The 17,422-nt window shown below is 42.4% G+C and overlaps 2 protein-coding genes across 2 annotated transcripts; one reads left to right on the top strand and one right to left on the bottom strand.

Moving 5' to 3' along the window:
• Positions 1-90: 90 nt before the first annotated feature.
• Positions 91-7,467, top strand: LOC119212444 (zinc finger protein 281-like). Its single transcript, XM_037462829.2, has 6 exons — positions 91-2,338; positions 2,468-2,581; positions 2,721-2,844; positions 3,388-3,471; positions 3,566-3,684; positions 3,991-7,467. The coding sequence occupies exons 1-6, from the start codon at positions 1,886-1,888 to the stop codon at positions 5,596-5,598; spliced, it is 2,502 nt and encodes an 833-aa protein (XP_037318726.2). The 5' UTR covers positions 91-1,885; the 3' UTR covers positions 5,599-7,467.
• Positions 7,468-14,239: 6,772 nt separating this feature from the next.
• LOC119213199 (G2/M phase-specific E3 ubiquitin-protein ligase-like) lies at positions 14,240-16,819 on the bottom strand. The gene is made up of 4 exons (XM_037464334.2): positions 16,547-16,819; positions 16,223-16,398; positions 15,841-16,000; positions 14,240-14,253 (listed from the first exon to the last, which is right to left on the bottom strand). The coding sequence occupies exons 1-4, from the start codon at positions 16,707-16,709 to the stop codon at positions 14,240-14,242; spliced, it is 513 nt and encodes a 170-aa protein (XP_037320231.2). The 5' UTR covers positions 16,710-16,819.
• Positions 16,820-17,422: the final 603 nt, after the last annotated feature.

Below are 17,422 nucleotides of genomic sequence, written 5' to 3'. Positions count from 1 at the left end.
TTTTATTTAGCCGGGTCACTGGACGTGAAGTCCACATGTACCGCTATTGCCGTCGCCATTTGATGTACCGGTGAGCACTGCCCGGGTGTAATTCACGCTTCATGTTAGGCTAACAGTTAAGCGTTGCTCGAAACCAGACATGTTTGATTTCACGAGCGTCATCAAAGCTTGGAAATTGGAGAATGAGCAATTATGCTGTTGACCTGACCCATTTGCTAACTTGCTGTTTAATTTCACTTTATCCATACCTGTGCTGTTTTTTCGGCTGATTGGGCCCTCTTGCTTGGTTTTCTGGATGTTTACCCTAAGAAAGTAGTCGTTTAAATAGACAACATATGCGTTAAAAGCTTGCATTTATGAACCCTTTTTTAGCATGGCTAGCTTTTTAGCATCGCTATGTAATAAGCTAAACGATACGCCGCATTGATCATACCGGTTCAAATCTGACCTTTTTATTGACGACATATGTGGCTCATTTGTGACCAACGATTCGTTTACTTTATTTATAAGACATATCTGGGTTTAAATTGTGTCTTGGCGTGTTGTTTTGATGGAAGACGTAAAGCTGCGTTGATTGTCTCATTGTGGCTAACCAAACCAACTAGCTTGCTAGGCTAACTAGCCTGCTAACTACTATGCATCACAAAAGCTCCTCCGCTTGCTGTAGGATTTGGTGTCACGTAGCCAAATGGTCGGCCGGTCTAGACTAAACAATAACTTCTCATTCCTGCCTTTCTGAGTTGGAACCTATGTCTCCAGCTTTTTCTCTCACGTTGGCTCGTTAGCTAAAGACGACGAGCGGTGGAGTTCCGCATGCATCAAAGTGCGAAAACAATGGGGATGTATTTCCGACCGCGATCACATCATTTTGGTTTGGCTGCAGTCAGAGACACATGTGCTGCTAATTGCCACTAGCTGAACAATACGCGATGGGATTGAATATTTCAGAGGCAGGTTTTTCTTTCTTCTCCCTTTGGTTGAACCGAATTCTAAGAAACGTTCCGGTTCTGAAACTTGTACCTTCGTACAACACAAAATATTGGATGTATTTCATTCATAATGGGGTTTGTCCCTCTGGAACTTTAACCACATTGTCTATTATATAATTATGGGCCTAAGAATATATAGATTTAACGTTATATCAGTGTCTTCCATTAATACGAGAAAAGATTGCTTAATATTATTGTACATTGCAATGAATCTTGTATTTTATTGATGGTTGACCTCATTTTTAGTATGAAAATATTTCCATTGTCATGATTAATTCTCCAAGTATTTGTGACATATTGATTTGAATATAATCTAATCGTAGGCCTGTTAAATAAACTGTGCCAAGCCTCACATTGAGAAATTAATGAAATTGCCTCAACTCCCATGTATTTAGCTACGTATTCAGTGTATTAAGTGTTTAGTGTAATCTACACTTTTGATGCAACCATTTCAATATGTATAAAGGGATATATCTATTTCAGTATGCTCTGCTATATTTCACAAAGTTACTCAAAGTAACATGTTTATTTTAATTCTAAGGTTTCTGAAAAAGTTTCCATTCACTGTACGTAGTGCTTCAGTTATTTAAGCCTCATACATCCGATTAAGTAATTAATGGGTTGCAGAACATTCTACTCCACACAGTACACACAAAGCTATGTAGCAGTGACTAAATTTACTTCACTGGGAAGACTTACTAGAGAGGAGATCTAAAACCACAAACTACAAAATGTGGACGTTACTTTGTATTTGTTTGTCTACTTCAGGTCTGAAATCATCACTACTTACCAAGACATAATGGTTTATCTCCCCTCTCTTATAGGATATTCTTCTCCTGCATTCTTCATTAGATTAATTGCCCTCCTTCTTCCCTGCACAACACAAAGCCACCACTATGAGTATTATCCAAGACAAATTAGGCAATGAGTTTTTGCGCAACGGCGGCATGGATCCCAACTTTGCACCAGGTATGCTTATGTTTAGTCACCTGCCGCCTGTCACCAGCTTTACACGGCTGGCCTCCCAGTCCGTTATGGGCGAGCTTCCTCAGGAGATGATCCTGAAGAAAGAACGTGACTCGCCACCAGAACACCAGGGCGCCACCGCCTTGAACACTGGGGGCTTCCTCCACAGCATGGGCATAAAGCAGGAGCGGCTAAATGAGTTGGATTACCATATGCCGCTCTACGGCGGAGGAGTTGGGGTGAACTGTTCTGGAGGGGGTGCGGGGAAGAGTGGCAATGACATGCCGGACATGTCTTTCGGCAACCACCACCATCACCAAAACCACCAGAACATGCTTCTACACGACCTCAGCCTCAGCAACGTCCGTTCCCTTGGAGAACAGGTGAGAACGACTTGTTTCAAGGTAGATATTGCTAATATTATAAGATACTTGTTTCCTCTGGCAACAGTCCGTATTCATCATTATCAATAAAATATATAAATAAAAAATAAACTTTTTATTCGTCCTCAGATGCCCGTAAGACCGGGCAAAGAGCCAAAAGAGCCTTCAGGGAGAAGAGGGCGAAGAAACAACGGGGACGGGCAGGGAGGCAAAGCACGGAGGAAACGCAGCGATGCCGCAAAGGTTATTTTAATCATTTCCTCCCTTTCAACAGAAAAATAATTTGTGCACATCATTTAATCAGTTGGACTTCATCACATCTGCGCCAACGTGACTAGTAAAATTCAACAGTATCTTACTCAAGCTATTTTTCCCCTCATAGGCCATGATGTTGGATGCAGATGGAGCCTGCATGTCCCCCAACTCAAAACCACATATCTGTGAGCACTGTAATGCGGCTTTCCGCAGCTCCTACCACTTGCGCAGGCATGTGCTCATACACACAGGTGAGAGAATTTCGCTGCTTGTCAACCTTAGTTAATAAACATGTCACTTTGAGAAGATTCAGACATTACATTTCACTCTTTACTACCCTCCACTCGTACTTCTTGGAGCCTGGGGCCTCACATGAAAACAGACATCTCAAAAAGCCAGAGATGATTCGATGGTTACTCATGTATTTCTGGGCTTCTTAGTCATTCTTTTTGCTGGGAAATCTTCACTTCCTACATTTACTCATGAATTAAATGAGGCCATTAAAGGAAAACTCATCTCTTTTTACAACCTCAGTTTATGTTAAACCCATTCCCTTGTTTAGTCATTATTTCTTTCAGTGTAACTTTATCTGGTATAAGTTGGTCTAGAGTATTGATATATCAAACATGTGTTCCCATTCGCATTATCTCGTTTTCATGTGTTATCATACACCAGGTGTTTGATTAAATGTCAGAGGTTCATGTCTCATGGCGGCCATATGGTAAACAGCGCTATTAGACAGGCTGGTAGTTAATTAATGTGGTGAGCGGATTGTTGTACTCTTGATCGCACAGGGGAGAGGCCTTTCCGGTGCAGTCGGTGTGACATGAGCTTCATCCAGAAGTATCTGCTCCAACGGCACGAGAAGATTCACAGTGGTGAGTTTCAGCATGTGGAAGTTTTTCAGGATGGACGAGTATCCGTTTGTATAAACCTTTGTTGTGACACAAGATCTCGTCTGTCTCTACGTAGGAGAGAAGCCTTTCAGCTGTGACCAGTGTAACATGCGCTTTATCCAGAAGTACCATATGGAGCGACATAAAAGGACTCACAGTGGCGAGAAGCCATATCGCTGCGATACCTGCCAACAAGTAGGTCATACGCGAAGTAGTACCCCTGTTTTGTACTTCAATATGACTTGTGCAAGTTGGCTTTGTGCATTTTAAAATCTATTTTATTTAGTGTGTGAGCATTACTATCATCACCATGTGGGAGATCCTAAATTCTGTATTTCTCACATGTATTCCCGTTATTATAAAGCCCTATCTCAATGGGATTGGTTTTATATGCAAAAATGATCAATCAATGGAGATTTCAGACTTTAGAACTGCGTCTATTCATCCTGTGGAAACTAAGTAAATCTTTCTCCCCTTTCGCCCCCCCCTCTCCACTTTTAGTTTTTCTCAAGAACAGACCGGTTACTGAAGCACAAACGGACATGTGGAGAAGCCATAAAGAAGGGCCTGGACCCAAATATGCTGGAGCTCAGCGAAGCAGAGCTAGGACAGGGCAGCTATTCACACTCTCAGGGAAACCCTACCACCTCCGGACGCAAGAGGGCCAAGTCCAAAAATGGTGAGGGCAAGAAGAAGAAGAATGCGTCAGCGGCATCGTCGTCAGGGGGGATGGCCCTGGGTCTGCAGGACTTCAGCATGGAGCACCCGTCAGGCTCCGGCCCCAACATGCAGGGACGCGCTCCGAAGTTGGTCTTCAAGAAAGCCGGCCGCAAGGCCCAAGACAAGGGAATGCTGTCTGTGGGCGATGGCGCTGATGGACAAAAACGCCTGTGCCAGAAGCCCGACTCCATGGATCACTCGGAGGTTACTGGCCTCGATAACATGGGTCTCCTCCAGGGAGGCGGGGGCAACAAGCAGGGGCCCACCACCAGCAGCAACTACGACGACGCAATGCAGTTTGTGAAAAAGCGGCGCTACCTCCATGCCGTTAACAATGACTATGGCGCCGGCTCACTGCACATGGCGTCCCAGGGCGGAGGTGTCATCCAGGGCTCCTTGGGGCCTGAGCCCACGCTGGCCATGCTGGACTCCTCGCCTTTGGACCTCAAGCACGACAAGTCAGGCATTCCAGATGAGGTCCTGCAGAGCCTGCTGGAGCATTATAGCCATAAGCCGGAGGGGACACACCACCACGACGTGACTTTTGACCTGTCAGACCACCCGCATCACGTGGACCTCCAGCCCGCAGCCCCGGTGACCCCCGAGCTGGAGGACGACTCCCCCAACGGTGGTGACAAGACGGCCGTGATGAGCGAGTACTCAAAGTTCCTCCTGCAGGCGCTGGAGCGCACCAGCCACAGTGGGCCGTTCCCCAGTCTCGGTCCCACGGGGCCTTTCCCACTCCTGTCCAGCAGCTCCAGTCCCACGGGGCCCCTGTTCTCGGACAAACACGTGTACACGACGTCCCCGCTGGATTGCGTCTACCCACCCGCTGTCTCCTCTCCCCTGCCCATCGTCGCCCCTCTATCAAACTCCTCCTCGACCTCCTCCAAGTCCCACTATGCCATGCTGGTCGGCTCCCCCTCCCATGCAGGCTACCACCTCGGCTTGGAGCCCGGCAGCCACCAGCAGCTGACTCCATCCCAGGAGCTGACCGAGCAGCTGGAGAAGCAGCACTCCCCCGGCACCTTCAACCTACCTCCCCAGGACCTGACGGCGTCGTCAGAGGGCTCCAAGGGGCAGCAGCAGCCCAAGGCCGGAGGGGGGGGCGCCGCACCCGCCAACGGTTCCAGTTACCCAGACCTGTCCCCACTGAACCCCCCTAAGGAGACCACGTACCAGATCGAGAACTTCGCCCAGGCCTTTGGGTCACAGTTCAAGTCTGGGCGGGTGACCCCTCTGAGCTACGGCAGTGATCCCGGGGCAGAGGTCGACCACCGAATACGGACTCCAGTGTCAGAATTCTCAGGGTATACCAGTTTGTTAGCGGATGTCGGCGAGCCAGTGAGTACAGGATCAAAAACCCAGACAAGCCAAAGTTTCAGATAAGGGTCAAACAAGGTGAATCCGGTAGGCGGCGGTCCTGTTACTGTCCACAGTCCCTTCCTAATTTTGTTCTTGTAGCAAAGTTTGTTTTTAAACACTGCCATTAAATGTTAATACAAGAATGACCAGGGAGGGTCTTTCATGGCCTCAAATGCAATTTTTAAATATTCTCATTTTTATTATGTATTTAGTCGCTTATTTTTTTGTTTAAGAGTAGTGATTTTGATATGAACGTACCGTAGATTTAAATGTAATTTAAAACATTTAGAGGGTAGCTATGAACTTGCTTGATTTTTTTTTTCTCAGAAACCTTTTGTTTTATCAATCATCAAACCATTGTAAAGTAATAATGAATAATGTTGAGAACTTCAATAATAACATTTGTTGCAGGGAAAGGCCCAGAATTCAAATTGCAAAAAAAGTATATATTGTCTGTTACAAGAAACTCAGGAAAAAAGGCAAAATTGTGTAATAAGACTTTGTATTATGAGATGCAATTAGCACAGTTTCTACAGGTGTACTTTTAGACTACAGAGCTTTGATTTAGTGTTTTTTGTTTTGTTTTTTTAACTCGTCGACAACATATTACAACAAATGATCACGTGTGGTTTCTACTGCATGGAGCTTTTGTTGAGTTTATGGTACTGCTGTGTCAATGTGAAGACATCGTGGACACGAGGTAGTCGACGCTGTGGTGGAGTTCAGCGCACAGCGCGTTCTCCAGTGAAGAGGACGCTCGAAGCGGCACGTCAGCTGACGGCGCCCGTCTAGCCGCGCACTGCGCGGGTTGTGGCCAGTAAGAAAAAAAATGAATAAATAATCAACCCATTGCTGTTATGGCGGCCGTCTCTGAAAGTAATGAACATCCACCCCTGATCTTTTTATCATGATGTTGCTGAATTGGTTTAATTTTTTCTCTCTAAACAAATCACCACTTTTCTACTCCGCTCCTTCCCGTTCCTTTTTGTGTCAATGGAATCAAACAAGCACTTTTTTTAAACAAATCATTATCGGAAGCAACAACAACCCATTCAATTTGCAAATGTGATACGTGATTATTATGCTGATGCTTATTATTTTAAGAGGAGAAAACTGTGAACTGGGCTTGGGGGGGGGGGGGGGGGGGATTATTGTTTAATGGGTTTTGATAGGGGTTTACTAGGCATGACCATGGGTGTCTAAATGTGTTCTGTTGCTTTTTCTCAAGGGTAGAAGAAGAATTTTAATTGTATTTTGTTTTCTTACGGTTTATCGGGTGATGTAAAAAGATCTGCCATAATTTTGTTATACAATATTTTGAGAGTACCTCTTTGTATTTAAGTATTTTTGAGCGCGGGGCTGACATGCTGGAACCCTTGTACCTTTGAGCCCGTGGGTCTGCTGGATGCACCCCAATCCCTTTTATTTATTCTCCACCAGCCACAACAGAACTTTACTGGCAAGTAATCGCCAGACCTGCACCCCTACTCCATATTCCATCTACTCAATGATTTCCTTTAACCTCACTTTGTAGTAATCGCAAGAAACCGCTTCGATAACACAGTTGGGGAAACAGAAAATGTAAGTTATTCCTGCCCACCAACCGACCCATCGGCCCAAAATGCAGCCCTGCACTCACGAGAATAAACAATGGCCTTGTTTGTCTTCTGTGGCTGAAGCCATTCTGTCCCGGCAGCCAGGGTTGATATTTAATTTAGTTGATTTCCTGTGAGCCCCCCCCCCCCCCCCCCCCCCCCTTTCCCTACGCCTGTGAGCTCCACAGCCAAGAGACTTTGAAGCTGTTCAGATCGCAGGGAACAAAGACTGACTGACTGACGGACGGACCACCTCACCCCAGACACACTATGCTTTTAAAGGAGAGAAAGTGGGTGAGAGTTGGAAGAAGAAAAAAAAATGAGACAAAAAGATTGACCTAAATATACCTCATATCACTAAAGCGTAAGAAAGCAGGGACATGCGTTTCATGTATGTAGTGGAAACATTTTGTAGTATAGGTTTGACATATTGTATAATCATTTAACACTGCCTGTGTTTACAATTATAGAGCAACGGACTCGTCGAAAATGGAAATGTATTTTTTTTTTTTCTGTTAAAACAAACGCCAAGCAGTGTTGCATTCTAGATGCCTCATAGAACATTCATTTCTCTCAATTATATCCCTTATTTTTGTTACTTGCCATTACGTGTTTTGATATGATCTCTAGAAGGATATTGTTTACAAAAATGTACAAAAACACTAAAAATGTGTGTTCTCAATTTCTTTTGAGTTTTTCTCCGGTATGCATGATAAAGGCATTTTTGTATGGCTTTTTTTTCTGACTGTCACCTCAATACCAAATTTTGTAGCAGAGGCCTCCCCATCCCTTTGTCTAATTTGTTCTAGACCCACTTGTGATATGATTTCCCAGGCTGTACCTGTTATTGAGATGATGAATGGATTAGAGAAGCCAATAAAAACTTTTTGTTACAAAAACGTACACTGTTTGTGTTTGCTGAAGAAAAGAAATGTGGTAAAATTGTCTAAGTAGCTGAAACTCAAATAAGAACTAATATTAAAAAAATCACAGATTCTTTATTACTGAAGTACAACAAGTATTGGCCATGTTAAAATGGTTTGCATTCTCATTCGTTTGCAGGTAGAGCTTTTTGCAGAGTTTAAAACAAAGCATTTGATACATTTCAGTGGAGCAAACTAAAATTAAAGCCATGGTGTCATTTCTGAATTTTTCGCTGGATGCTACGAGCTGCTTCACGAGAAACTATTCTGAAAACATGATAAAAACAAGAGCATTAAGATAAAAACATAAAAATGTCATGCTGACAAATGTGTACTAATCCAAATGATCGGTCATCATATGCTACATATATAAGTGTAGCTGGAGCAATGTCATGGCCAATCGATTAAAAAGGGCCTTAATGTTGTCACATTTTTTGCAGGCTTTTAAATAAGTTATATGTCAGTATAACTTATATGTTTAGTGTTTGTGCTTTTTGTTCCCCTGTCAATAGGATGAAGTTGATGACAAGTATTCACAAATATAATACATTAACAGGAGAAATTGCGGGCCAAAAAAAAATCTAGAGGTTGATGCCTCAACAAAAATAACTGCTCTGATGCGCCACAACTTCACAACAACCGGGAGTTTTTCGCGCGTCATTGACTTAGCAGGCTGTGATTGGAAATCGGGACTGGAGCTGTCCCGAACGGGACAAATTACCCATAATTCGGGATGTCCCGGGTAATACGGGACGGTTGGCAAGTCAAGGAGGGACAGAGTGAGCAGGAGAGTGTCATTGAAACGGTAAGCAAGTAGCTACATGAACAGGGAGGGAGTGTTAATCAGGGCGGAGATGATGACAATTTAACAGTTACCTAAATTAATGAATATTATAATAAGGCAACAAACATAATCATTGTCGGCAGGGCCGGGTCTAGGCAGGGGCAAGAGTAAAATAAATGTTGTGCCCCCTCAAACTAAAGTGTCAATTAGACATGGTAAAAGGTGCTGGAGCCCAATGCCCCCTCAAGATTTGTGGCTCCCCCCTCATACATGCCTGTCTAGACCCGGCCCTGATTGTCGGTTGTTGCTATTATAAAGTCTGAGTGTCAGGTTGTCATTTGTCAAATTGTCACTTAAAAGTTACTGCAATGGCCACTGAGTTAGCTAAAGTCAAATAACACAGCATAAGCTATTTTGCACTGTTTTTGTAGCTGGCAGAGTTGAGAGTTCACTTATTCAATTGCAACTTCGGTTATTCTAATGTAAACATTTAAAACTCATAACAGCCCTTCTTCTCTAGAAAAAAACTTAAATGATGCCATTTGATTATTTTAATTATTTACACGTTAGAAGAGGTCGCTAACGTATGTTATTTGGGGGTTAAAAACCCGCTTTAACTAGATATTTTCTAATGTTGCATCTGAATTTCCAATATCATCAATATGCAATATTACGGCATGTGAATACTCTAAATTGTATTTATATATTATCAGGACGTTTTGTGTGAGTAATTTGTTTGTATAGGTTTTTGTACATCTTTTTTGTGTATCTCAACAATTAGAGGTAAATTTTGTTTGGTGTCATATTAAAGAGGGGTTTGTGCTCTTTAAAGGGATAGTTCATCCATAAATGAAAATTGTGTCATCATTTACTCACCCCCAAGTTGTTTCAAACGTGTATGAATTTCTTTATTCTGATAAACAAAAATATATATTTTGAAGAATGTCGGTAATCAGACAGTTGATGGACCCCATTGACTTCCATAGTATTTATTTTTTCTACTATGGAAGTCAATGGGGTCCATCAACTGACTCGTCCTCGAAAGACTTCAGACTCGACTCGGACTCGAGCTTTGGGACTCGTGAGCATCTCTGGTGTGCTGTCATTGTACCCACGACGACTCGTTGCAACATATTCATAAAACCCGCCGGTGACAAATAGCTAGTAGGTTTGGAATGTCCACAGGAATATCCACTGTTGTACTACTGGGATGTTAAGCTGGTCCCAAAATGAGTCAAATGGGGACAATTGTGATTGTTGTTGGGTGGAAAGTCAGGTACATCATTGGAACTGTAGAATGTACAATTGAATAAAAGCCTTGATGATTTATGTATTTACATACATGGTTCATTTTGTATTTATAAATATAGATTCATATAGTTCAACAGTTTGACATACAGATTGTATACGAGGATTGTTTATATCTCGGTTAAATTAGGCCTAATCCAACTGATTTAACTGATGTAAGGCAGAGAGGAAGAGGACGTTCAAATCCATTTTTCCAAAGATTCTAAAATACATTGTTTTATTCAGTATCGTTTTTTATTTCATGTGGAAGCCTTCACATTTCACCCATTTGTTCTTTTGGCCCAAATGAATGGACACCGGTGCTTGAACCATTTCCCACCCTTTTGAAAAATACCTGTTTTAATCTGGATGCAATTTCAACGGATATTTCCATCGAAGCAATATAATATTCAGTCCTAGACTTAAGTCCTATATTAATACGCATCTGGGATCAAAGTCGAATCGCAGATAACAGTACTTTCCTGGCTGTAATGGAATGATCCCCTACAAGTTCACATTCAACTATGGAATTATTTTGCAGTATTAACTGGAAAATGTAAAACACACTTCTTTGTAAAGCCCTCTGAGGCAAATTTTGTGATTTGCGATTTTGGGCTATACAAAATAAAATGAATTGAATTTAATTGAATTTTGTTTCAACTATTAAGTTGATGTCTTATCAACCTCACATTTTAGCTTGTTGTACGTGGTATACACCAATACATTATTGTCTCACATCTTGTGATATATTTGTATCAAAGGTCACATTATACTTCCTTCTACTCAGTTTTATTGACCTGCAGATCTCAGCGGGTCGAACCGCTTTCTGTCATAAACACATAAAAAAACGTGCAAACAATGTAATCTTTGTCCCTCCCATTCATCGCGCCCTCCATAAAAAAAACGCATGAAAAGTGCTGCATGCTCCAGAAGAAGCTGAACATCGTCTTTGTAGTTGTCCAAAAAAACATCCGCAGTTTGTCAATACAGTATGAGGGGCCGTTTAGGACTTAACTACTGAGACACTCTCATACACACTACTGAGACACTCTCACACACACTATTGAGACCCTCTCATACACTCCTGAGACACTCTCATACACACTATTGAGACACTCTCACACACACTATTGAGACACTCATGCCATCTCACTAGTGTGCGTGAGAGCATCTCAGTATACAGTGTGAGAGCATCTCAGTATACAGTGTGAGAGAATCTCAGTATACAGTGTGAGAGAATCTCAGTTACACCGGAAGGCATCTCAGTTACACCGGAAGCGCTGGGACTAAGCAGTCACCCCCCTCTTCGGCCGTAACGTCCGTGCAACCCCCCTTAACCTGAAACAACTTTGACACCCCTGATTTACAGCCTCACGAAATATTGTCCTCTTTTATGATTTAATCGATTATTATCCTTTGAAGTCGCTTTGAAGCTGATGTCCTGCTGCCGGTTTCCATGACGGTCTCCCCACGAGACCTTTAATTAAGACACGGTTAGTTTTATTGCACAATGATAGACAGTACAACAAGCGCGCACACTATGTATACAGTATAGTTTACGTATAGTTTATTAAGGTTATGAATTTAAACTCTGCTCGCAAAATAGCTGGTAAACAAACACCAGTCTCAGATTAAAAGTTATGAACACTCATTCTAGTTATACTATCGTATATATAACCGCTACGGAAAAGTGGATCGAAGCGGAGCATTTCACAGTCTGGCCGAGAACAGGCTGCTGTCTGCGGCGTGAGATGAGGCTGACCGCCCGGTGCTGGGGGCATCACGTGGTCCCGTTAACTACACCTCACGTCTCCGACATCCTCCATGGAATTTTTTACGATGGCTGAATGTTAACAAACCGACCGCAGAAATGTTGCTTAAACACCTAATTTCTCGCCTGAAAACGTCCTAAAATGACATTCTGTCGTTGAATATGGTAGTATTTATACACTTGGAAGGGCGAGGCATATGAAGGAAGGGCGTATGATTGGCGCATTGCGCTGTTCAAAATCAGCGCTCTTTGCTTCCGCCTTCCGGTGTAACTGAGATGCCTTCCGGTGTAACTGAGATTCTCTCACACTGTATACTGAGATTCTCTAAACACTGTATACTGAGATTCTCTAACACTGTATTATGAGGGGCCGTGAGGGACATTATTCAGAATACCCTCTCACACACACAACTGGAATGCTCTCACACACACTACTGGAATCCTATACGCTCACACACACTACTGAAAAGCTCTCACACACACTACTGGAATGCTCTCACACACACCACTGGAATCCTATACGCTCACACACACTACTGAAAAAGCTCTCACACACACTACTGGAATGCTCTCACACACACTTGTTGAGTTGAGCTGCAGACCGAGCCCCTCTCTGGCTGAGAGGCGGGGCTTGGGTGTGTCTCCCAGGCTGGAGGCAGGAGAGGGAAGGTAGCAGGTGGAGATAGTTTCAAAATCAGAGTGAATCAGAGGAAATCACACACAGGACGGTGAAAAGCAAAAGAGTGAAAACCGACATGGGAGAGCTGGGAGGAAAGAGACTGCAGGAAAAAAAAGCTTGCAAAGACTGGAGAGGGAGCCGGTGAGCTGTACTCGGGTTATCATTATCAATTCTAAGTACAAGAGAAATGCTACATGGTTTTTGGAATGTGTGGGTTGAGGGTTCAGCTGGAAAAGATTGGGTGAATTGTTTGTGTGCATTAACTTGGGTTAAAAGCTGCAAATCTTTGTAAAGGTAAAGATCACCATTGGATAGCGTTAAATTTATTTATGTTTGCTTCTACTTACTTTAGGCTAATTTCCAATAGATTCAAATTAAGTATGTGATGTTGGGTATGTGAGTTGATTATGGGTTCTTGGGTATAGTTTTTGATATTCTATTTTGTGTTTGTATTTGAAGGTTTTTCAGCTGGTTTGACCTGGACAAATTTTCATCCTTTTTAAGAATAAAAAGCCAGAAAGCAAAAAACTGATTCTTGGTCATTTTGAGTGGAACCCAGTGAATACTCCGTGCAAGCTGCCCTTTCAAGTGGGGAGCTGCAGTTTTCGAACCTCACAAAAGTGAGAACTTGACACACACTACTGGAATCCTATACGCTCACACACACTACTGGAATGCTCTCACACACACTACTGGAATGTTCTCACACACACTACTGGAATGCTCTCACACACACTACTGGAATGCTCTCACACACACTACTGGAACGCTCTCACACACACTACTGGAACGCTCTCACACACTACTGGAACGCTCTCACACACACTACTGGAACGCTCTCACACACACTACTGGAACGCTCTCACACACACACTACTGGAACGCTCTCACACACACACTACTGGAACACTCTCACACACACTACTGGAATGCTCTCACACACACTACTGGAATGCTCTCACACACACTACTGGAACACTCTCACACACACATATGAAATGCTCTCACACATACTAGTGAAATGTGCTCATGTTGTGGAATATAACGGTTTAGTGGTGAATACGAGCATAACAATTAAAAAAGAAGGCCTTCCTTTCAACTGAAGGAAACAGGAAGTCCACACCAGGAAGTGCATGTGCTCTTACTGGATTTGAGCTAGTACTTCAACCACAATGCGTGTTTACCTGATCCTCTTTTTTTTCCACGTCCAAACTTCATTTTCTGAGGTGAGAGGAAATGAAGAGGATATTGTACATTTTTTTACTAGTGCTCTGCAATGCATTGAATCATTGCAAAGTGAGGAGTCCAACAATTCCAGTGAGGAGAAGCTTTATAGAGAGCTTGATGATCATACACGAACTCTATCTGCATTTTTTGCTGTGTCCAGATATGGTCCTGATGATGGTGATGTGAGTAATCTACTAGGATCATTGTTTAGATGCTTCCGCAACTTGCTTCATGAACATGAGGCCAGACAGAGATCCAATGATGTGATCAACATTTTGATACCCCCAACAATTTTGACTGGCCATCCAGGTCGGCCCCAATACAGCATAGCCGCCGAACAGATTGCTCACTGTGTATCCATTGGTATGACATGGCAGAGAATTGCATCGTGCTTTGGAATCAGTCGAAGAACCCTATACAGACACAGACAAACTCTGGGAGTTGGGCCATTAAGATTTGCAATATTGTCAAATCAAGACCTGGACAGCGTTGTGACTGATATACTACAGAACACTCCAAATGCAGGTGAAGCATACGTTCCTGGAAGCCTGAGATCACGTGGCTTAAGGGTTCAGCGTTGGCGCGTCAGACAGAGCCTCGATCAAGTGGATCCCATCGGGTGGTCATTTAGACGCCGTCATGCCATACGCCGAAGGGTCTATAGTGTTCAGGCCCCCAACCAATTATGGTAAGTTGATTTGTAACTGTTTTGTATTATCAAAAAAAAATCAACACTTTGATATACTTTGCAAGCTTTACATATATCCTTTTTAATATAATGTACTTTATATCTCCCAACAGGCATTTTGACGGCAACCACAAGTTGATGCGATGGCGGATGGTCTTTCATGGCTGTGTTGATGGCTTCAGCCGGACCATTATATACTTACAGTGCTTATCTAATAACAGAGCCTCAAGTGTCTTGTCATTATTTTTGGGAGGAGTAGAGAACTTTGGTTTGCCCTTACGGGTCAGATGTGATCATGGTATGGAAAATATACATGTTGCCCGTTTTATGTTAGAAAGAAGAGGACTGAACAGTCGTAGTGTTATTACAGGGGTTTCAGTACACAACCAAAGGATTGAGAGACTATGGGCAGAATTGAATAGAGTTGTATCTAGACACTTTATTATTTTTTACTTCATGGAGGAACATGGTATACTGGATTCATTGAATGAACTACATCTATTTTGTCTGCATTATGTTTATTTACCAAGAATTGAAAGGGCAGTAACAGAATTTATCAACCAGTGGAACAACCACGGCCTGTCCACACAAGGGGGGGCGACTCCTCTTCAGCTGTGGCATACAGGGGTCATAAACAATGTCGGAATCCACCCCATTATAAACGGTATTTTTATGACGAGAACTACTATGGCATCGATGAAGAAGGGCCATTACCTGAACTTCAAACCAATAATAACGTTAGAATTCCAGACATTGATGTAACCATTATTGAGACTACGATGAACAGTATTCTACAAGTAGATCCACTTGAAAACGATGGGAACCATGGAATAGATGCGTTTTCTTCGCTTCTGAATTTTCTTCTATAATATTGTTATGTAAGGTTTTGTTAAAATTATTTTGTTTACTTGATTTGTGCAGTTTTCTCAGTGAATTACAAGACAGTTATGTTAAAGTTTCAATATTGTTTTATTAAAACCAAATGAACAAAAACGAGACAAGCGGAGACGGAGACAGGCAGAGGGAAAAACAGACATAAGAGACGGACAGATAAGAGACAAATGGGGGACAAACAGACAGACATGCGAAGAGAGACAAGAGTGTTTTCAGTCCATCACAGAATCTGTACAAATGAAATGGAATGGAATTTTGAAGAATTTAATTAGGGTTCCTAATTCACTTGTGCATTATCAATTTACTTAGTTTTATATGAAGATAATACATTTTGTTGGTCTATGGGTAATATTCTGATTGCTATTCCGAATAATCTGACTGCAAACAACCAACACCTCTGAATACCTTTGAAATGGACCTTGAACCCTGTGGATGACCTGGAACATGACAATGTCATCTACCAGCAAGTCCCTGTCTCTTTTTGATCGCATCGGCCTCAGACATCCTGCATTGGCCAAGTAGTCAAGCAGCGGGGCCTTTGACATCTCAAGTTCCTCAAGGGTAGTACTTTCAGATACCTAGCATCATAATGAGTATAAATAAAAATTAATAAGGAAAATACACTTTTCTGACTACAGTGATCTGTTGAATAGTGGAGGAATTAAAACTATAGGAAGTGAGCATTCAGCAATGAGCAGACTGGGATACATTGATACTCCCTCTCAAAATGGAAAACGGCAAGAGAATATTGTAATGTAACCTAATTCTAATGCAGGATACCATTTAAACTTCCAACTGACCTTTTTGACTTTTTCCAAAAGTTCCATGTCAGCTATGTCTTCTAGCACTGGTTTTGCTGAACCATTAACCAGAAGAGAATATACTGTTGGTGAGAGGAAGTTTGGTGGCGGACCGCCATGTACCAAGCTTACAGCAATGGCTCTGCCAGCTGTGTAGTACCGGTCCTCTCTTAGAGCTTCAAAACAACGATATAAAAGGAAATGTAATATTGATTAATACATAACTACCACATAAAATCATGGATTTCATTGTGCCATTAAATACATTGTAAATCAAATCAAAAGCTAAAGTTATATATCTCCATAAATTAATATGATCATTACCAGCACTGTCAAGAGCAAAGTTCTTGCTGTTTTCATTTCCTTCAAACATGGGTGACCTGGCCATGGTCTCCATCAGCAGCCTCAAGAATTCTCTCCTTGGCCCTCCTAAATCAATCCCTTCCTCGTTTCTCCCCATGTCATCTGAGAATTTTACAGTGATCATCAAGTTGGGGTCATAGGACACCCTTTGGAATCCTCTCACAGCTCCGTCCCAGACAGCAGAGCGATTTATATTAAATTTGCATTGTTGTTTTGTGCTTATTTTGCTTGAGAGTTCCAGCTGTATCTCTTGAACCGGGGCGTTTTCTGCACTATGAAGAAAACATAAAAAAAAATTATTAGATATGACATAATAATCTAAAGATAAAATAGTTCATATCAACTATCTGATCACATCATCCTCAATGACACATTATCTGTTTGTGCTACTCACGTTTGACTCTCCATACTGGCAATTAGAGCCTGGTTTAATTCCTCATCATCTGAATAGTCATCAGGAAGAGCAGCCATAAGTGTTAAATATGAAGAGTAGTCTTCATTATGACTGCTGGTGCCAGGGTTGCCATCATTTCTTGCAAGGCAGCCTCCATCGTGGCCACTAGTGCCACTTCCTTGCATTGCTGTAGGCCTTTCAACAACACTGCTGTTGGCGTGTTTGATGCCATAGCCATGTTCATCACCACTGCTAGTGCCAGGGTTGCCATCTCCATCATGACTGCTAGTAGGGTCATCCTTACTTCTCATTGCTCCATCACTTGTAGCAACGTTGGTGGTGCTAGGTCTGCCAGTGTAGATTTGTGGACCATCAACTTCCAAACAGTCATCATCCTTGACTGTTACACAACTGCTTAATGTTGATCTGGTAGTGATGTGGAA

The sequence above is a fragment of the Pungitius pungitius genome, chromosome 21 (assembly GCF_949316345.1).
Source record: "Pungitius pungitius chromosome 21, fPunPun2.1, whole genome shotgun sequence".
NCBI classification, from domain to species: domain Eukaryota; kingdom Metazoa; phylum Chordata; class Actinopteri; order Perciformes; family Gasterosteidae; genus Pungitius; species Pungitius pungitius.
This window is presented reverse-complemented; position numbering and strand designations above follow the sequence as displayed.